Genomic DNA, 23,630 nt, shown 5'->3' with positions numbered 1-23,630 from the left:
CGCCCGCACTCAACTGGTTGCTACGCCGTACTGAATAAAGATATCTCGGTCAGCGTTGCCAGACTACAGAAACAAATTTATTGTCACAATAACTAAAAATTATCGAATATCGGAAGATATTATCGTATTTCTGGTACACAGACAAAATGTATAATATATAATGAGAGGGAAAATTGGAAAAGCAGTTAGGATCGTCGATTTGCAATATTTGATGTACCGCTATTCGGTTAGATTTGCTGGAAAACACCTGTTCTCTGTTTCTTGTGTAGAGGTACAGACAGGGAAGAACAATGCTACACTTGTTCCCTTCACCCACCAAAAAGAGAACCAAGTTCCATTGTGATTTTATGGTCATCCGGGGCCGCGGTGGCTCAGTGGTAGAGCGTTCACCTCTGGTGCTTGGGGTTACGGGTTCAATCCCAGCCCCCGCCAAGTGAACTTTGTGGTGGACAAACACCGTGTACGTGGGTTTTCTCGAGGTTCTCCCGTTTCCTCCCACTTTCTTCATTCCGCCATTTCATTCATTACTCATCATCACCGTCTCCTTTAGCCTAACCGGCATAACCGAGGAACGTAAAACAAAGATTTTTTTTTCATTTTTATGGTCATCTTCTTGACCTGAGTTTTGTCCGCTGAAGCTGTTAGGGATTTAAAAAGAAAAGTGTCATTTTGTTTGCTCTTTCGTTCTACAGGTTTTTTTTTCCTGACTATTTTGTTTGCTCTTTCGTTCTACAGGTTTTTTTTTTCCTGACTATCTCCGCACAAAGAGCTGTTGTTCCTTATGCACAAAGGAAATACCAGTGGAAAATGTACATTCTATCTAATCCTAAAATTATCGTATGTTTTATAATTATTATTTTCTATCAACCGGAGCACAAAATTATCGTATGTTTTGATAATTATCGTACACTCTGGCAACGCTGATCTCGGTGCATGTTTCAACATGTCTCAAGGACACACCAAGCCACCGCTTCCATGCTAACGGGCGTTTAGATCTACTCCTCTTGAACAGTGTTGCCAACTGTCTTGAAACTTTCCAATCACACCACGTATTAACCTCTACCTTATCTCCAGCTGTGATTGAGAGTGTATTCATAATACATTAACAACCAGTTGAAGTTGCCTAGAAATAAAAAAGTGACGCAAAAAAATTCTAAATAGTCTACAGTATCTTCTCTACAGTTACCTAGTACGTCAAACCAACGGTATGGATTTGTTTAGCAGCTAAACACAAGGGACCCTTGAGAGAATCACATCGGTAAAAGTTATAGCTAAGGGAAAAAAAGCTTACCTAATGTTCTAATTCTGAATATATTTTTGAAGCTCCTTTCCTTAACGTCCATCACAAGCCGCCACTGGTAAGATTAGATGTAATGTCTTTTTATCTTTTCAATAAAATATATATCTGTACTTACTTTGTCATGGTGTAATGCCATCTTAAATTTGTCGAAGTAAAGCCATTTCTTAGCCTCTTGTGGTTCCAAATCATGAAAATAATCTCTGGCTGAAAACCCGAAAGAATGGAAGTCCCCACTAGGTGTCAGAAGTAAAGTTGTCGGGGTTTTCTGATTGTTGATACCAGGATCTCCGCCTTAAAAGACATTAAAACAACAGTGAATACGAATGAAGATTTATAATTTTTAAAATTTTGAAAGCAGAAAAAAATAACTGTTGTTTAAAGTAGTGCATAAATCTAGATTCATAAACAGTTTATAATGGAACAAGTGAAAACGCAAACATGGATACATGATTCCAGTAAATTTTGATGAAGTGATATTGTACACAGTGCAAACGTCATTTTCTGTTATAGTTTATCTTCCTTTACTTCCTTCAAGTTAACAATAATTCTACGATTCTAGAAACAAGCTTTGTGCTTGATTTATACAATACTAGCAGCGTTCACCCCGCTTCGCTGCGGTCACCCCGGAACGCAATAAACTTTGTTACTTAGATAATTTTTACTTTTTCGCTTTCAAGTGATATGATAAAAACCATAGAAGATTGCAGTAAATGTTAACATTATATCGCCTGTCATTTATGTTAACCCGCCGAGTGACACGGTCATGCGGGTTGCATATAAATACGTTTATTTTTACCTATGATGAACTAACAAAGGATTTGTACGTTATGGACACTTGAATGGTCAATTATCTCAAGACACTGGTAATTAAAAATTAAAGTGATATGATAAAAACCATCTAGGGTCCAAATCCTAATAACCCCCCAAAAATGAAAGAAATTGGTTCAGCCGTATTAGCGTGATGAGGGAACAAAGGATTTGTGCGTTCTCTTTTATATATAAGACTAGCAGCGTTCACCCCGCTTCGCTGCGGTCACCCCGGAACGCAATAAACGTTGTTACTTAGATAATTTTTACTTTTTCGCTTTCAAGTGATATGATAAAAACCATAGAAGATTGCAGTAAATGTTAACATTATATCGCCTGTCATTTATGTTAACCCGCCCCGCTTCGCTGCGGTCACCCCGGAACGCAATAAACTTTGTTACTTAGATAATTTTTACTTTTTCGCTTTCAAATTGCAGTAAATGTTAACATTATAGCGCCTGTCATTTATGTTAACCCGCCGAGTGACACGGTCATGCGGGTTGCATATAAATACGTTTATTTTTACCTATGATGAACTAATAACAAAGGATTTGTACGTTATGGACACTTGAATGGTCAATTATCTCAAGACACTGGTAATTAAAAATTAAAGTGATATGATAAAAACCATCTAGGGTCCAAATCCTAATAACCCCCCAAAAATAAAAGAAATTGGTTCAGCCGTATTAGCGTGATGAGGGAACAAAGGATTTGTACGTTCTCTTTTATAATATAGATTAATAGGTATTTATATCTGTCCTTATCAAGGATCTTATAAAATAGAGGATCTACCCTTACAACAAAATCTTGAAGCCATACGTCACAGTTTCGCCACCCCTCTCTGCCCACTCCGCCCAATAGGATCGTAATGTTTTGAGCCAACAATCATGGCGGAAACGAAAGTAGCCAATCAGACGATGGCAGAAACGAGAGTGGCCAATCAAACGTGCTGATGCTCGGTTGTTTTTTGGCTTCATCGATTTAATACAATGAAGATGCATATGGGCGGATCCTCTATTTATAACATCCTTGGTCCTTATGAAATCGTCCTTTTTCTCTTATATCATTCAACGACCAAATAGTTAAATTATAAAATTAATTTAAGGTTGTTCATAACAAAAATATCAGAGGTTCAGATTTTTGCACTATTCCTATATTTGTTATGGACTATTGTACAGTATGTTTACATAGTAAATCACTTTTCAATTAACACGCATATCTACGTGTAAGCCAACAAACATCATCAGTTGTATCTTTACTATTCTCCTATTTACTGTTTATATTTAATCTCTTAAATACTATCCTAACTATGGCCCCATTTACTGTCCCCCCAAACTGATTATTCCTACAACATTTAATTGATTTTTGATAACACACATTCCACTATAAGTTTCCGTCAAAACACTATATCAGGACTGACCCCTTTTGCAGCTCCTAGGCCCAAGACAGCTTCCACCATACTGCTTTAAAATACTAAATTACTATTTTTACTGCAATTTTAGCGTGGTAATAGCTCATTCTATTAGCGGCATATTGTATAATTAAGGATAAAAAAAATAAACAAAAATGAGTTCAAAACGATGTATCATTTATTGCTCTGCAATTATTGTTATATAAAGAAGGAGTTTCGTAAAAACACGCAACTATTTGAGAAAAACCATACTTATCTTGTAATAGTTAACATATATCTTTAAAAAGAAGGTAACTGAGCACAATAAATATTATTTGAATTGATGGAAAGTGTAACGAATAAAATGCTTCTTCAGAAGTCCCACCTTATACCTAGATTTATGGGCTTTTTTGGAGAATCAGGAGCTGTACAGTCAGTGACAAAAGTTCTTTCCATTTGGTAAAATTTATTTTAGGAATAACGGTGGTATGTTTGGAACATACAACGGTGATATGGCTAAAACGTACAGATAATTAAATTTTTTAAAAGAATTACTCAAATTGTCCTTCTATTCTGAAGATATTTACGGAACTAATTTCATCAAATGGAAATAACTTTTGTCGCTGATCGTACAATACTACGTACGTATGTTGATATACCTTGCGTTGTCAATAAAATCGTACAAGTTTTGACATAGTGAGAATGGTATCAAGGAGAGATACTGTACTCACATCAACAACAAACTTGAGCTTCAAACTTAAGGTTACCATACGGAGAAAATATTCGTTCTTTTAGATGGAACAAACAATTTAGTATTTGGAAAGAAAAAACAAATTAAATTGTGATTTAGTACTCTAACTCGAATTACTAAACCCTAAAAATTGTACTAGAAACAGTCATCATATTTACATTTGAAGTCATTTACAAAAAAATTATTTACATTGAAACAGCATACGATATTTGAAATGCTGTGGTTATGTGAAAAGGACCTTTGATTAGTTGCAGAAACACAAATCATATTTAGAAATACTTTTACCACTGGAAAAGCGATGTAAATAAACGAATTATTCTATTTAACTTTTGTCTGTTGTGAGAATTAGGAGTTGCTTGGGTAGAAAAGAATGATTAAAAAAATGAAAGATTTGTAAAAATTAATAAAAACTATTGGATGCACTTTAATTATTGATATATGTTGTTTGTTGATTCCATAATATATTTGGGATCAGCCATTTGTAGTACTATGTTTTGTATGTAATTTTATAGAAGATTCGATGACCAGTGTGTGATAGTCAGAGCTCTGGATATGACATTAACTAACGTAAGTTAATACTAAGAGAGAGTTTCAAGAACAATCCTTAATTAAGAGTGGCATAGTCAAAATCATGACTACATGGATTATATGAAGATGTAATACGTATCGTAAAGTTGTGAGTAGAATCCAGTAATGGACACCAGAGGTTTATTTTGTAGAATGAAAAAGACAGCAAACCCGTTGAGTAGTCGGCACTTTAGAATTGACATAAGTAAAGTAAAGTTTCTGAGAGATCGATCATGGCTCATTTATATACTAATGCAGTGACTATAGGTTTCTTGAAAACATAGAAACTCATGTTATATCTTATCTCAACCATATATAAAACTATATGAGCTGACATAAAGGGGAACTTCCAGTTGACGTGGAAAGTTGAAATTTGGCATGATTGTAGCTTTCCGAGACTAACCGACAGGAAAATTGCCAAAAGTGAATATTTTTAATTTTTAGGGGGTCTAAAGGAGGGATGAAGACTTTCTCCATGTTATTTAAATGGGTGTTTCTTTGACCTATAATCTCATGTTTTGGTACTTGGAATTTGAATAAAAACTTGAAATTCGGTATGCTTGTTTGTTTTCGTTAGCGTTAACTAAGTAAATAAGTAAAAGTAAAAATTTCTAACCGTAGAGTAGTTTTATGGAGAACTGAAAATCTTCCCTATGTTATTTATATGGAGCACCTTTTACACCCCCAAAGTATTGGGCACTTCCTGTAGGGCAACAAGATTAAATCTGACAAGATTGTAGCTTTTTGTTATTAACCGACAGAAAAATTGCCAAAAGTGAATATTTTAATTTTTAGGGGGTCTAAAGGGGAGATGAAGAAATTCCCCATGTTATTTAAATGGGCCTTTTTTCGAGCTATAATCTAATATTTTAGGTACTTGGAATTGGAATAAAAACTTGAAATTCTGTATTCTTATACGTTTTCGTTAGTGTTAAATAATTAAATCGCTAAAAATAAAAATTTTCAAGTGTAGACTGGTTTTATGGGGAGCTGAAAAATCTTTCCCATGTTATTTACATGGGACATGTTCTACATCCCAAAATGTTTAGGCACTTCCGGCAGAATTAGAATGATGAAATTTCGCATTATGGTAGCCTTCCGGGCCTAACTTACAGAAAAATTGCCAAAAGTGAATATTTTTAGTTTTTAAGGTGTCTAAAGGGGGATGAAGAAATTTCCATGTTATTTAAATAGGCGTTTCCTTGGGATACAAAATCTTATCTTTTAGATAGTTGAAATAGGAAAAAAACTTAAAATTTGGTAGAATTATGGATCTAAGAGGTGCAAGGCCGTAGGCCGAGTAGACGTGAGGGTCAGGGGGCGAAGGCTCCAGCTGTGCCAAATTCAGAAAATGTAATTAAAGAGCAAATGCATAAAATTCACTCTTGATGCAAAGGATGATACCTAAGAGATGCGAGGCTGTAGGCCGAGCAAACGAGGGGTCTGGGGGCAGAGGCCCCAGCTAGCCAAAGGCTAGTCTCTTCATATAGCACGTTCAAAAAGTAACGTAAACTTACTAGGAATATCATGAATTGTTTGCGTTTCGTTATATGTGCTGAATAATTAAGCATCCATCCATGGGCAACAGCGAATATTCATTATGATATACTAGTACATCCGCACTAGGAGTTATGGATAGACCCAAAGGACCTACACCAAACAAATCCTCCGTCAAGAGACTGTGCAAGAAGTTCCAGGAGACAGGTAATGTAGTGGACGCATCGAGAAATGGTCGACCAAGATTGTTAACAGAAGAACAGTTGATCAATGTGTAAGTTGCATATGTTACGTCAAAAATAAAAAAAAAGAAAAAGAAAGAAAGAGAAAAGAAAAAAGAAAGAAATCAATGCGACGAATTGCGTGACGGTTCGGGTTCTCCATTGTCAGTGCATCTACGGCCTTACGCAAATGTTTGAAATTGTATCCCTATAAAGTTAGGGTGCTCCAGCAACTGCTGCCTGGAGACATGAATGCCTGAAAAGACTATTGTCGTTGTTTAATGGAATATATAACTCCAGAAGGAAAGGAACTTGATAATACCCAAAATTGTCGATGGATACATTAATGCCCAAAATTCTTGGGCATGAGCCAATGACCACCCACATATGCTGAAGGAGTTGTCTTTTCATTTACAGAAAATTGTTTTTTTGATATACTATAACACTTAATCGCGTGTAGAACAAAATGTCAGTCACTTCCAGGACATAATATAGAAAATTTAAACAGTAATAAGAAAAAAGGTTTATCCATAAGGTTGCTGAATTTTTTGATCACTCTATAGTATGATTCTATTTTATAATATGGAATAATTCTAAATTGTCTATAATATGTTGCTGGCTACAACATTTTATAATATCAATTAGAGCCCTTTTGAGTACTACATTATATCGTGACACAAAGATAAGGCATGGAAGTCAAGAAGTATTTTTAAGAAGAAACATCTGTAAAGATGATTTAATCATGACATGATGTTCCTATTGCTAATTTAATACATAACGTGAAATATTTTAAATCTCTTAACCCCTTTTCGCTTTGGAGAAAATGAAAAGAAACCTACATCAAGAGCTTAACAATTAACATGTAATTAAATTAAACAATATATTATTAATACATAGTGCGTTCCACGAATAACACTAAGGCCCATCTCCTGAAGAAACCAAGGCAGATAGAAACATGAAAATTTTTGTAACCTTTAAGGGACATAAAAGGCAACATTATGCCGATAAGGAGAATCCCCCATGAGGGGGCTGAAGTGGGTTACAGGGGAATAACTCCAAAATTTTAAATAGCAACCGCTTCATGTTGTACCTCGTTTGAGAGATAATCACGTGTAGAGACCAATTCTGGAAACTGCATGCCGCTAGCGTGTCCCTAGCCAAGATGGCCATCCGTAAAGTATGGTCGAAGAAACATTGCAAAGCTGTAATCAGAGAGAAACATAATACCTATTATTTGGGACATACCAATTAATGCAGGAGATGTTCGAAGTGTGCACCGCCCCCCTCTTGGCAGTAATGTAAACGTTGGACGAACTCCTCTCGAACACGAGCAAAAGTCATTACCGGTATGGAATGACAGGCACCAACTACCATTGGCGCAACTCCGCAATGCTGTTGGGCTGTGTACGAACACCATAGTCTTCAAATTGCCCCATAGAAAGAAGTCGGATGGAGCAGGATCTGCCGAACGTGCTGGCTATTCAATGGTGTCACGACGACCGATCCATCGTCGCGGAAACACACAGTCTGAATAGTCACGTACAAGGCAGTGAAAATGGGCAAGACAGTCGTCATGCTGAAAAACAGGCAGAATCTCTCAAAATTCTTGCGGATTCTCTTCCACTGCCTCCACAATCAAAGGTACAATCAAGTCTTGCAGGATCGCCCCGTACTTCTTACCTGTTAATATTCCATCCATGAAGAGGGGCCCGATTATGTGATTACTGATGATACCCGCTAAGACATTCAGCGACTGTGAGTATTGCGTGTTGCCCTCACGAAATACATGAGGATTTGTGTCATACCAATATAAGCAGTTATGTTTGTTGACCTTGCCATTCAAGTCAAACGTACTCTCATCGCTGAAACAAACGTTTGCCAGCACAATGGTCCCACGCGTCAATTCCTCACATATCTGCTCAAAAATCTAAATACGCATATAAAATTTATATTCACTTAACTCCTGAACCATGCGTAGTTTGTATGGATGGAAGGTATGCTTTTTAAAGATTCTGTGTGTCGTTATGCGTGACACACCGCACGTTTCAGAGACCGTTGTTATGGACAGTTGAGGATGCACAGTCAGCTCCAACAACGCTTGTATATCTGTCTCCTCCGCCAACACTAGGGTTTTGAGGCTTTGGGGCATTGGTCACACAGCCTGTCGTAAAGAATTTGATTAATAAATGGCGTACAGAAGAAATACTAATTGGGTTGCGCACATTTTTTTCATTGAACAACCGTGCTGTTGCACTTACGAACGATTCGTAGCACCAAAGAGTAACACAATTTCAGTTCTCTGTTCAAGAGACCACATTATTTCTGCAATGTAGGAGGGTCAAACGCGCCAGCACAAACACATGTGTACGACCTTCAGACCTACTGCTACGGGTTCTATTGTAGCGCACTGTTGGTCGGAAAATCACATCTGATAGTGGTGCACGAGTAAACAGAGTAACTCTTGGGTTCAAACCCTGCTCACGCCAAGTGAACTTTGTGATGGACAAACAATGTGTGCGTGGGTTTCCTCGGGGTTCTCCAGTTTCCTCCCACTTTTTCATTCCACAATTTCATTCATTTCTCATCATCACCGTCTCATTTAGCCTAGCTGCCATTACCGTGGGACGTAAAACTCAAAATTTCATTTCATATCATTTTAAATAGAGTAACTTTGCTCAAATACTTATGTCCAACAACAAAGCGTCACCACGGGCAACTCATCCTCATGAACTACATCTCGCCCGCAATAGTAGCAGTTCGACAGTAGCGCAGTGGTAACGTATGCGTTCAGTACACGTGCGGTTCGGGCCTCGAGCCTCGGAGGGTTCGTTTTTTGTTAATATATTATGGTACTTCCTTTTTTATCCATTTCTGTTCAATTTACTTATTTTGTATTTGCAATACTGTTACAGTACTAAACGTGTGGTACGTGTATTTTGCATTCGTTCTGAACTAGGCCTACGTTAGATTTTAGAGTTAGTTGGAACGTGGTCTGGTCTCTACACGTGATTACCATTTAAACGAGATACAACACGATGGGGGTTGCTTTTTAAAATTTTGGAGTTGCTCCCCGTAACACCCTTAAGCCCCCCTTATGAGGGATTCTCCTTATTAGCATAATGTTGTCTTTTATGTCCCTTGAAGGTTACAAAAGGTTTCATGTCTCTATCTGCCTTGGTTTCTTCAGGAGACGAGTCTTAGTGTTATTCATGGAACGCACTGTATATATGACCTACCTTCCCATTTCCTCATCATGTGAATACTTTCCGGATCACGAATAAAGCAGAATGCATAGCCGCTATAAGTCGTTCCAAAATCAATAGCAACAACTACAAAATGTTGACTTTGTTGCTGAGAATCTACACCAGAGTCCGCTGAACCTGTGCTCATAGATGTCAATCTAAGCGTGTTAGAAGTGGCCACTTCAGTATCTGACAATACGTCATGCTGTTGCGGTTGATGATTTTGAACATGATTATGATTATGATGATCATTATCGCTGCCCGTTATCGGCCTATCCGGAAGTGAGTCTAATGAAGGTGGTGTGAATGAGACGTACGTATTGTCTGTTTTACCATCAGTAATACACTGCGGCAACACTGGGGTGTTTCTTGGACTCGCATTACCACTATCAGCACCACTGTCATGGAGATCCTCTTTCGAATTCGAGTCACTGACAAATTTTACACTAGAAACATTTACAAGCACACTAGATTCCGCTTTGGTTTTTCGCAACTTTTCGGGTTGTTTTTTAGTCTTTTTCACTTTAGTACTTCCTTGCTTTTTACCACTGGCACGAATAATATTAAATCCATTGACAAGTTGGCCACCAATTCCACATCCTCCACCACCACTTCCGGCAGCAGAATCGCCATCCACCATTTTGCACCCTTTTACATACACTTCCTCTATCAAGTTGAAGCACTCTGACACCATACTGCCTCGATGTCCTGGTTTTAGCAGCGTTGATGAAGTTGAAGATCTTCCTCGGTCTTCTATGGCGCTGGAGGGAACATAATGCTGATTAACCGCTTCTTCCAAAGACTTGTCCAAATCTTCTATTACCTCCATGACTTCAGTCTCGGCGTAACAGTCCCGAGAGGGAAATCCTGGTAACCTATTAAGGAGAAAAAGATTTATTTTGCATTTCAATAAAATTTCGACTTATAACTGTTCCAAGGCAAAAGCGGTGTTTCTAATTGCTTATATGGGAAGTAAATGACAAAGAGATAATCTACTTTTTGTCAAACTTGGTTCTGTGACTTTAGTAATTAGATTTTCATATATTGTATACATTACATGGATAAGTGAATACAGGTAAATGAATACCATATATTGATCTATCAGGAGTATCAAATGATGTCACCATGCAAGTGCAAACACTCTTAGATGCTAGTAGAGACTCTTAACCGTAGTGTACTAACATGTTTTAATACTCTATAGATACAGGTGAATTTTCACCCACATAATTTTTTGGTCCATAATTTTAAAGTAAGCTAAGATTTTCAACATGTGACAAATTTGTAAGACAATATAGTTCTTACGACATATTTTTATCGTGAAAAGTAAATTTTGCATTAAACATTTTCTTGACAAAATAAGATTTTTTTCTTTTGATGCGTTCCAATGTCAATTTTTTGAAAAAAAAATTTCTAAATAAGTACTTTAATCCAAAACTGCATACAATACTATTGAAAATATAATAAAGATACTAAAGATACTATATAAAAGTTTTTAGCATAATAAGTGTACAATAATATATAAAAATTATATGTGAGATGTGAGAGATTGTAAAAAGTAAATTTTACATTCAATGTTTTCTTGGCAAAATAAGATTTTTATTTTGATGCGGTCCAATGTAAATGTTTTTGATTTTTTTTAAAAAAAAATCTAAATAAATACTTTAATACAAAATTGCATACCATACCAAGATAGAAAATTCACTTAACGCACTAGTTAACTAATCACATTTAGAACTTCGGTCAATACTAAGACGGTGCATTTTCACCCACATCGCTTATATACACAGAATAGCAGGTGCATAGAACGCGGCCGGTACGCATGTCAACACAAATCACACTAAATCAGGGGAGCATACCTGAAGTTCAGACACCAGCGACGCTTACGCCATATACTGACAATGATTTGAAATTTTCCATAGATGAATTTTCATCCATGTTAGTAATCTACGGTTAATATTGAGTGTTTATTAAACATGCTAAAGAAGTTTTACATATTTGACAAATTGAAATGTCTCTTTCTTTGTATTCTGAAAATAAAAAGGAATACAATTTATTAAAAAATCTGTGGATTGAAACAAAAATAAGTTTTTCAATGACTCATGCATCATCAATGCAACAAAATAATAGGCATTTTAAAGATGCAAATTAACAAAGAAACTGCATAAAATATTAATGTTGATCTTGGCTGCATAAAAATACTTCTGTTAATTTGTATTTTATAAAACACCTGATGTTTTGATGCATATCTGTGGAACCGTATGAACGTGCGTTTATCGTAATTTTGTTTCAACCTACATATTTCATTAAGTGAAATTACGGTGTGTTCAGTGCACAAGGGAATCAAGTCAATTTTTAAAAGCCATTTTGGACACATTACATTTTCATAATCTCTATCTTAAGATCCTTCCAGAGCTTAAAAAATCAACAGGGTGGCTCAAAAGTAGGTATACACTCCTGCATTGATCAAGTATAACATTCCAGTTTATTGGTTTATTTGCTTCGGCTCTTCCAAGCTTAAGATGTAAGTAACAACACATTACGAAAAAATCATAAAGAAATGAAATCTACCTGATGGATAACAATAGGAAATGATATAAAATGTAATGAGCTGATCAGTACGGTTCTGTATACCTACTTTTGGGCCACCCTGTATATCCAGATATTGTAAATATCTCTTATAATGTTAAAAAAAATAACTTCTCTATACTTTGCCCTTTTTTTTAACAACTTTGGTAATTGCAATAGATTCCCTCGTGCTCTAAACATATTTCCCTCATCTATCTTGTTTATCTATAACTTATATCTTTTTTTAGCATTTCAACATCACATTAAATACTTGTGAATGCTACTGAATAAAGCCGTCGAAACAGAGGCCTCCTGATCAACAATCCAGCATATTTTTTTCACTGTATGCAATGTGAGACTAATAGTTCTGCAGTCTATCATCTTTCTGATATCTTAACCGATGGTATCGTTGTCATCGTCAAGAAATATTTTGGCTATTATTCCATTTCATATATATATATAGTCAGAGCAATTCCTTCTTATCCCTTTTCCAGATATCCTTTTCTATTACCGTATTATCTATGCCGGTTGTCATACCACTTTTAACCTCGGATATTACTTTTCTAAATGTCTGGAAATACATTAAGCCTTTTGTCATCCTTGCTTACTCTGTTTTCTCCTTCAAGATCTTTATTACGCAATCTATCCTTTCTCTAACTATATTTCTTCTTTCTTCCCAAGACTTCATTTTGTTCACTAACTAATTTCCTGTTCTTAGTTTAAACTGACATCGTAATACCCCCTTGTTTCCTCCAAATGTCAATAGATTTGAAGTTGTACATTTTTTATCTTACTTTTTCTATTTTGTTCTATGTCCAAACACTTTTCTTTTTTTTAATTCTCCTTTCTCTGTCTGTTTTCCTCTTTAATTCGTTACTCCGATTCCTGCGCATTATTTTGCCGATCTCTATATTATTCTGTCCGAAAGACTTCTTTTCTCCCTTTTTCTAAACAAATTGTTCGATATTACATGCTTTTTTTTTTTTTTGCAGTACCCTATTATGTCTTCTGAAGTTTAAAGCATGCAAAATTTAATGTTTTTATCACCCATTAGTCAGTGGACGTATCCTTCCCATGTTATGTTACTTTGTGTATGAAGTAATTTCTGAATTCTTTACATTTAAACTTTTATGTATCAAACTTCTTGTTCCCTACTTTCTTTTGACTACATTTTTCATTTGGATATCCACTTCGGTCTAAACAAAATTATGATTAGAGATCACTTTTCGGGAGGATCTTAGCTTTCTTTCAGTTATTCCAATACCTTCTTTCAATCATATCATAAACTAATTTTTTATCTCTGGCCATCTGTTGACGATTTTCATCTATATATTCTCCTCTCATGCTGATTGATCAAAATATTTTCGACTAGCAGTGATTGCTATCTTTAGAAATCGACCAGTTCATCTTCTCCTTGATTTCATTTCGCTAAACCATATTCACCTACGGCACTACCTTCTTATTCTTTTCCACAATAAAACCACAATAAAATCTTTCAATACAATTACCCTCTTTTCCCTGTATACAATTTTGTCATAATTTTTCTCTATTCCTTCAAGTGTTTGCGTACTGGTCGATATGTCTGTATCACTACTAGATCTTTCACTTTTAAGCATTAACATCATATTCCTATCATCAAAAAATCTACTCACTTTGACTACTTTTCTTTCAGGCGTTTATTCAGAATTGCTCAAATGTCATTACGAGGTTCTTCTCATTACCTGGATAGAAAATTCTATATCCTTTGTTTCTAAATTCCCCAATTCCTTCTCAAAAAGAATCTTCACATACTCCTATCAAATCTAGATCAATTTATTTCATTTCTTACTTAAGATATTTTCGTTTTCCTCCCTGAAATGTACGTACGTTCTACATCCTTATCCTTTCACTCTTGATTGTACTTTTCCCTCCAGCCATTTCTCTTATATTGCTACTCTCTCATCTAATAGTTTTTCCCAAGACATTACAGTGAACACCACCTTTACGAAGACACTTATGTGTCGGGTGGGTAGGATTGCGTGCTACAATGAAATTTAGGGCTGTGTCGGTGGTAGTTCACTACCAGAAGGGCCACCCCTACCGAATTGGTCTAAATGGAGTAGCCAGACGAAGAGTGTTCTGGGAGAAGGCAGCAGTTCTCCAGTAGCCAAGTTGGCGGAAATCATAGTGATTGGTACGGCAACTTGGACATTAGTCCCAGGCGTGGTCAGAGTGACTTTAACGGCTGGGATACTGCGGGGTGGAAGGCAACGGGAAACCACCACTCTATTTTCCCTAGTTTGCTGGCAGCAAAAAGAGAACATATGAACAATGGTCTTTCGCAGGTCAAAATGTAGTTCCGGAGGTAAAATATCCCCCATTCGGATCTCCGGGAGGGGGATGGCTTGGGAAGGACTATTGGACGAGAAAGTAATAATGGGGAGAAGACAGACAAAGAAAGAAAGACAAGGAAGAGCAAAAGGTTTAGGATAGGGACATAGAACTACGTACTATGTTACAGGGAGGAAAATTAGAAAATCTTAAAGAAGAAATGAAACAAAGTAATTTAGATTTGGTAGGCGTTTGTGAAGTTAGATGGGAGGGTAATGGGGTATTGAACAGCGAATAATATAGAATGTTTTATTCAGGTAATGAAAAGGGTGGTCATAATGGCGTAGGAATAATTCTTGGAAAGCGCTTAAAAGAGAAGGTAGTGAAAGTAGAATTTATTGATGATAGAGTTATGATGTTAGGACTTAAAGGAAAAACGAAGGATCTAGTGGTGATACAGACATATACACCGACGACTTCACATGCAAATGAAGAAGTAGAGGAAAATTATGAGAAAATAGAAGAAATTATAGATAGGAAGAAGAAAGGTGCATGCATAATTCTAATGGGAGATTTCAATACAGTTGTGGGAGAAAAACAGGAAGGTAGTATCGTAGGCAAATATGGTTTAGGCGAAAGAAATGAAAGGGGAGAGGGACTGGTGAATTTCTGTAGACAGAATTCACTAGTAATTGGGAACATTTGGTTCAATCAGCACAAGAGAAGAAGATATACATGGAAATCACCAATAGACGGCGGAAGATATCAGATAGACTATGTTATGATTCAGGGCAGGTATCGGAATAGATTAAAGAACGCGAAGACCCTTCCCGGGGCTGATATTTTCTCTGATCATAATCTTGTGCTGGCCGAAGTAGATATTCAACTGAAAAATGTAGGCAGAAGAAAAGTATGTAACAAAGTGTTGAATACTGAAAAGTTGAAAAATGAGGAAATAAGAAATCTTTTCGTTAAAAAATTCGAAGAAAAATGTTCAAACGAGGAAAGAATAGGTGTAGGTAGTAACGCACGGTGGGAACATATTAAACGTTGCTTACAGCAAACCGCAGAAGAAGCAGTAGGTTACCGCGAACACAAAACGGCTAAGAAACCATGGGTTACAGAGCAGATGTTACAAAAAATGAGGGACAGGAAGATGTGGAAACAGGTTGATACAGAAGAGGTCAGAAAGATGTACAGAAAGTTAAATAATGAATTACGAAGAGAAACAGACAGAGCGAGGGAAGAGTTTTACAAAAGAAAATGCGAGGACATAGAACAATTAGAAAGAGTTGGGAAATATAAGGAAATGTACAAGGAGGTGAAATCTATGGAATTTCGAAGGAAACAAGGGGGTATTATGATGGCAGTAGAAAATAAGAATGGGAAGGTAGTCAGCGAGAGAAATGAGGTCATAGGAAGGTGGAAAGAATAAATTGAAGACTTATATGAGAGTAGGGATAGACCGTGTAGCCTAAATGTTGAAGTAGAAAATGAAGTAGGCGAGGATGATGAAGGATTTAGTATTCTTAGGGATGAGTTTGAAAAGGCTATATCCGAGATTAGGAATGGAAAGGCAACCGGAATAGATAACATACCAATCGAATTCATTAAAAATATAGGAGACAAGGGAAAGAAAGAATTGTTGCGACTATGCAATGAAATATATGAAACAGGAGAATGGCCAAAAGACTTTCTGAAAACGATCATGATACCGATGGCTAAGAAATCGAACCAAAAAAGATGTGAGGATTATAGAACTATTAGCCTCATATCTCATTCAGCTAAAATTCTGCTCCGAATACTGAACAGAAGGTTATATGGAAGAACAAATAAAGAAGTTGAGGAGGAGCAGTTCGGGTTCAGAAGAGGCAAGGGCACAAGAGATGCAATTGGATTATTAAGGGCGATCGGTGAAAGATTTATAGAAAAAGGGAAAGAGGTGTATGTTATATTTATTGATCTAGAAAAGGCTTTTGACCGCGTGAATTGGGAATTGTTGTTGGGAGTTCTAACGAAGATAGGGTTGGGATGGAAAGATAGAAGACTTATAAGAAACTTATACATGAACCAACAAGTAAGTGTTAGGATAGGGGAAGAACTGACGGAAGAGAGTGAGTGCAATTGGAAGGGGAGCTCGACAAGGATGCTTCCTCTCTCCAACACTATTTAACGTCTATCTAGAAGAGATAATGAAAAAGAGTTTACATGATGATGATGGTATTTCGGTAGGAGGTAGAATGATTAGATGCATAAGATCTGCAGATGATATGGCGCTTGTTGCAGAATCTGAAAAGAAAATCAATAAAATGTTAGAAAAAATGAGAAAGGGCTTTGAAGAATATGGGATGAAAATAAATGTTAGAAAGACAAAAGCCATGGTGATTGGAACGAAGGGGTCTGTTTCAAATATAAAAGTAGGAGGGGAGAAAATAGAACAAGTGAATAGTTTTCGATATCTGGGTAGTATTCTTAGTAATAACATGAAGTGCGAACGTGAAATAAAAGCAAGGATAGGAATGGCGAAAGAAGCATTTAGGAGGAAGAAAAGTCTGTTTTGTGGGACCTTGAATAAAGAGTTGAGAAAAAGACTCATAAAATGTTTCGTGTGGAGTGTTGTACTGTATGGGGCAGAAACGTGGACATTACGTAAAGGTGATGAAAATCGACTGGAAGCCTTCGAATGTGGGTGTGGAGAAGAATGGAAAGAATTCGTTGGGTCGAGCGCAAAACGAATGAGAGAGTGTTAGAAATGGTGGGTGAGAAAATAACACTTTTAGATATTATTAGGAAGAGGAAGAGAAACTGGTTGGGACATTGCCTAAGAAGAAATTGTATCATGAGGGACGTCCTAGAGGGTATGGTGTCGGGAAAGAGAAGGAGGGGGCGTAGGAGACTACAATTAATGGATGATATAAAAACAGAAAGATCATACGCGAAGACGAAGAAGTTAGCGGAGGATCGTGGAGCATGGAAGCTTCTCAGCTGCGGCAAGTGACCTGCCAATAAAGGCAGAATACCTATGATGATGATGAGTTTCCAATGTTTACGCCCTCAGTATTCTAGCCATTAAAGTCACTCTGACCACATTTGGGACTAATGACAAAGTTGGCGTACTAATCACTACGATTGCCGTCAATTTTGACTATTGAAGAACTCCCAATACACTGTTCGTCTGGTTACTTTAGACTAATTCAAAGGGATACCCCTCTGGTAGTGAATTACCGACGACATAGATCTAAATTCCACTGTAGCACGCAATTCTACACAACCAATACATAAGTGTGTAACGAGGAGGGTCATTTTATAGTTTTTTTAAAATCTATTTTCATTTTATTTTAAAAGTTATAGCTTTTGTGTTATCCATATAACGGAGCCATAATTCATTTAAGTATCAAGTACTTATAACTTCGGAAGGATAATGGCTCAATATAATTTTGCTAACAACAATAATGCTCAACATTCAATTTATTACACTCAAATAAAAAAGACAAAAACAGCATTCTACAATATTGACTGCAGTTCATCTTGAGAAATTATACCGTCCTATAAAACAGATCTTTTACTAATATTTAGGGCTGTTTGTTAGTACTGATTAATCTTCTAATGATTATAAGTTTTGGAGAACGATTGATTTAATGCTCAATTACAATACCTAAAAGCCAAACATGTCCTAAAACCTCACCCATGGTAGAGAGCGAAACCCTCACAAGGAAGTTGGCAAAAAATAGAGCTGTAACAATCTGCGGTCTAAGTGGTGCAAAGTACCTGGTACCTGTTTGAAGAAGCTCCATACTGGCTGTTTAAAATTCATATTACTTGTTACCGAATACTTAAATAACCCTATCATACATTTTGTCTACACGATTTGTATTTCAGATTAGTGTAAACTTCTGTTGACCTCTCCCCCTCCTTACTTGCTAAAACACAAGTAAAATGTTCAGAAAGTAAAAAGTCATTTAAATATGAAAACTATTAAAACAGTTTGCATTGCACAATGCACAAAATCTTGCAGATAGACAGCTTGGGTTCGGCCTTGAATTCAGAATAGTAAGAGTCATTAAAATGACTCATAAATATATATTTTTTATGATAATTATCAAAACATTATACGTAACATGCCTTTGTTGAGATCGAAAGATCTAAAATGTTGACCTGATTTGTTTTAATTGTGTTAGCCATCCTGGCTTCCAGAAGGACAGGTTTAGCCATTGGTACAGTAAGGGGCCCCGAGAAGAGAAAATTCCACAAATCCTGCAGGGGGATCATACATATATAAATCAATTGAAGCAGGGTGTTGTTATGGCTTCTAGCTTAAACTGTTACGTCTTCAAAATAACTCGCTGGTTGGAGGGCCTCACAAGTAGTTCCTGGATCGGGGCCCCGCAGAAATTTCTTAAGGCACTGTTCTTTAAATCAGACTATTTTAATTATACTTGTACTAAATAATATGTTACCTTGTTAATTTTTAATATTATTATTATTATTTTTGCAATATTTTGAAAAATCTGAAATACAGCATAAAATTCAGCTAAGCCTTAACTTCTATAAAGTTATTTCTTTCAGTTTTAAAGTGAATGACTTACTAGAACTAGTCCAACAGTTTAGAATTTTGTTTAAGTATATATGTAAATTGCATCCTATATTTATAAATATGGAATCAATATATTACTGAAAATCAACTCATATTTATATTTATCATAATTACAGTTACACTTATTTAATAAGAACACACCACTTTTACAAAACTTTCTTCAGAGAAATTCTAAGCTTAAACTTGTACTATTTTATAACCTAGTAAGTCATTTTAATGATGAAAAAGTTTTTGCAATAACGGTCAATTTGCATTTGCAACGTTTATATAAAGGGCAGAAAAGAAGATAAATGTAAAATGATACATAACACCTACGCAATAACGTTACGTTGTGAAGAAAAAGAAGAAAGGAGAAACAGGTTCATTTTGCGTTGTGAAAGAAACGTGATGCAACGGTCATATTGTCAGATTATCTTTACATTCTAAAATATTAATTTCTCTCTGTGTTGTCATTATAAATATTACTTTATCTTGCCAAATGCTTACATCTGTTTATGAGAAAAAAAATTACAATAGCTGATAACGTTATCAAGTAAATCTCAGAAGTTCAGAGAAAGGAATCAAGTGAAGTAACACACGAGTACATAATATGTCGGTACTATATTACGAAGAAATAATGAGGGTTGAATTACTTCTTATACTTAAATCTTACTTCTAAACCAATCTGGAATCTAATTCCCTTAGATATAATATTAATATGGCATAAGAAAAATTCAATTCATATTACAATGGAGAATTGTTGAACATCAAGTTTTCCCACTCAATAACAATGTAATTCTCTTGTTACGATATTATGTTTTTTTTTCTTCGTTTTGGTCCTTCTTACTTAAGAGCATGTACGTATTGTATATACAATGTATGGTGTAGGGCATAAAGAACTAAATATTTTAATCTAATCAATGGAAAGATTGCTGATCGATGTGTACAGTTCAGCTGCAGAGCAAAATGGATTCTGGGAGAAAAAGGACAATTTTTAAAAATAGCAACAGTACAAAGATAAGAGTGGGAACATGATACTACGCGCCATGTTATAGAATGGGAAAAGGCTACGTTTGGAGGTGCCTCTCTAGTTTCAAACCTACAATAAAGCATTTATAACATTAAAAATTGTCAGGTTAGGTTAGTTTAGGTTAGGTTTGGTTAGTTTAGGTTTCCCAGTACGGCTTTAGTTACACTAGAACAGTGACTGAAGCCGGTTCTCATAGAAGCTTCAATTATCACTTAAATTCAGTAATCCGTGGTTCTCACAAAAATGTAATAGATTCCCTTCATTATGCTCCTAGTGTTAAAGCTCAAATTCGGAAATATCAAATTCAACGCACCGATTCGCCATCCTTTAGACTACAATGCTGCTGAATCATCGAAACCTTCCGCGTCTTGAAAATAATACTCACTTCTACATATCTTTTCTCGTATTAAATATAAAATATTATTGTCGAATTTATATACCTAAACATCACATAATAGCTCCAAATCATCACTCCTTATCTCATTTCTCCTGTAAATCTTCCTAATTTCTATATATAAAAAAACGAAGGTACAATTCTAAACAACCCGGGGAAATTAAAAAAAATAAAGAAGGAATAAGATCAAATAACCTAATTTGGTAGGATGGGAAAGCTAATGGTACAGGAAGTTAGTCTATAAAGAAAGGAACTAATTTTTTTTATATATAACGAAATAAAAGATACGGGCCAGCAGACTGAACTTTCTGGCTCTAACTTCTTACACTAAATCATGTTATGATGTAATTATTCCTGAAACATTTATTTATAAAATACAAACAAAAATTACGTTTTCGAGCAAATTCGTTCTAAGAAAAATCAGCCCCAAAAGTAACCTACTCCTGATTTCTTTCATAAGAAATTACTTATGCCATATATTAGGGTCATTAATGAAATATTAGATAAAAACAAATATTTCAAAATCACATGAATTTGAGGAAATTGTAAAAAAAAAAAAAAAAATCGGGTCAACGCACTAAACTTTTTCGCTCCAATTCTTTAAACTAAATCACGTTGTGCTGCACTTACCAACGAAACATTTTCCTATGAAGTACGAATAAAATTAGCTTACCCCCCCCAAAAAAAAACTCCCCCACAAAAGTAAACTCCCTTTTGTAGATTTTTCCATACGTAAATGGTTTATGCAATATGTTAGGGTTATAATGAAATATTTGTATATAAAATAGCAAAGGATGCATTGTGGCTCACTGGTAGAGTGCTTATCTCTGGTGCGTGTGGTCTTGATTTGATTCCCGATCAAGTGAATTTGTGGTGGACCACATCGTATCCATGGGTTTTCTTGAGGTACTTTCGTTTCCTCCCACATTCTCATCCCACCAATTCTTCCATCATCATTCACTTGCCTTAATATTCATCTTTTTTAGCCTGAAGAACATATTCAGGGGACGTTAAACTGAAAGATTTCATTTTTAAAATAACAAAATTGCAGATGTCGTATTTCACAAAACTTTTTTTTTAAATCTCACTTCATGAATAAATTAACCCTTGTGAATATTTTCATAGAAGTTATTTAGGCAACATTATAGGAATATTAATGAAATCGTTATTTATGAAATACTAACAAAATCGCCTGAGATAATTTCAAGAAACTCACCTCAAGGGTAGACTACCCATATTGTAAACAAAATTGCCTGAATTGTTATTGAGAAAATTGTCCAAAAATAACTAACAAGCCCTAAGAATAGACTACCGCTCGCAGATTTTTCAGGACAAATGAGTTATTTCATATTGTTTATTGGGTCATTAATGGTCATGTATGTGATATCGTTATCACAAATCGTCTATCTGCTTTCGATTTTCAACTGTAGATAGATTGCGCATTTTTGGGGGGGGGGGGTAGTCTGTAAATAGCGGCATACCAAAAGCAGATAGGTAAATTGCGGTAAAGGTATCATATGCAAAATCGTATTGTCTAGTTCAGTACGTTTCTGCTTTTCGAATATTTTTATTTGTTTTGAAGATATTACAGAAAAAACTCTAAAATAAGCAGTAGTTTAATTTCGCTGTAGTGAAGACCCTTATGAAATATGAACAAAATCACCAGAGTCATTTTTAAGAAAATTTTTCGAAACCTCACCCCAAAAGTAAACTACCCCTTCTCAGTTTTTTCAAGAAACATGGCTTAAATCACAGTATAGAGTTGTTATTGAAAAATCGATTTACGAAATATAAACAAAATCGTTAGAGAAATTTTTGAGAAATCTTTCGAAGATTAACTACACCATTTTCAATTTCTAACCAATTGATTTTATGAGGAATTTCTTTTCTTTGAAATGACCTGGAATTTTAATGATGTGGTTTCACCTATTTCTTCAAATTTAGTTAAATATTCCTTGCCTTTTGCTTTCGACCGACGATAGGAGGGGGAGAAAATGTGGTGATCGTGAAAAGGTAAGCGTTGGTTTCACATCCCGATGGTCGTAAGTTCGATACCCATCGGGTAATTAAAGGAAATTTTTATCATTTGTAATATTGAAATTTCAATGTAAGATAACATGGAAAATATTCAATGTCTCTGTCTTAGTGTTGAGACAACTTTCTTTAGTGCACTCGCAATAGGAAAGTGAACTACCAAAGATGACGTCGATCGTATCAACCTTGATTCGTACTGTCTGGGAATGTGACGTGTTTAGTGAACAATTGTTGAATTCGTAAGGCATATCGTTAGTATGGGTCAACCATACGAATGATCAAACACAAACATTTCCCACCAATTGCTTATAAGTTTCTACCACGAGTACTTCTACTGCTGCTACTGCTAGAAATATTAATGTTTAAAGCAATTCACCATTTCAGATACGTTCCATATGAACAAAATTACTCGAAACTCAATCAAAAGCTTCATAAAATATAAAACATGTAGCCAAGTCTCGACTTTCCAATAATAATAATAATAAAGAAATAACAGAATTACAATACCAATTACGTAAACAATATCTTCCAATAAAGATGTTAAACCCCATCTTTCCTTTCTCTGTAGAAGGGTTGTTACAATTCATAGTTTGTCATATTTTAGGTTCTGGTGTTGGTTGAGACTCGCACAGTATAGAATACTATATCAGAAGCATACACTCATCACATTATATTATATTGTTTATATCTACTATATATTCATTTTAAATATTTCACTATTATTTTCTTTTGAAGACTGATTTAGTAAGAAGGCACTAAGATCCTCTCATCAATATATACATATATGAATCATTATCAGTTAATTATCCCTTTACTCTGCGTTATGACAACTAATCATTTTACTATTCGGTAGATTTTAATTTTACAATATTATATATGAATTGAGGAGTTCTATGTAATAAGGGCCCATAACGGGAAACAATGTTTTGAGAAAGTTGCGTGTGAACAT

The 23,630-nt window shown here is 35.5% G+C and overlaps 1 protein-coding gene across 2 annotated transcripts in view; it reads right to left on the bottom strand.

Moving 5' to 3' along the window:
* LOC145688825 (uncharacterized) overlaps nucleotides 1–23,630 on the bottom strand; it is a 246,259-nt gene that overhangs the window by 36,180 nt on the left and 186,449 nt on the right. For both annotated transcript variants that reach the window (XM_081762997.1, XM_081763005.1), the window contains exons 3-4: nucleotides 9,770–10,650; nucleotides 1,416–1,591 (exon numbers count right to left, since the gene is read on the bottom strand). In XM_081762997.1, the coding sequence (XP_081619123.1) occupies nucleotides 1,416–1,591; nucleotides 9,770–10,650 (1,057 nt within the window). The remainder of the gene's footprint in view (nucleotides 1–1,415; nucleotides 1,592–9,769; nucleotides 10,651–23,630) is intronic.

Source organism: Thermobia domestica, chromosome 1 (genome assembly GCF_964235325.1).
Source record: "Thermobia domestica chromosome 1, izTheDome1.hap1.1, whole genome shotgun sequence".
In the NCBI taxonomy this organism is placed as follows: domain Eukaryota; kingdom Metazoa; phylum Arthropoda; class Insecta; order Zygentoma; family Lepismatidae; genus Thermobia; species Thermobia domestica.
The sequence above is the reverse complement of the archived record's forward strand: the minus strand, read 5'-3'. Positions and strand labels throughout refer to the sequence as shown.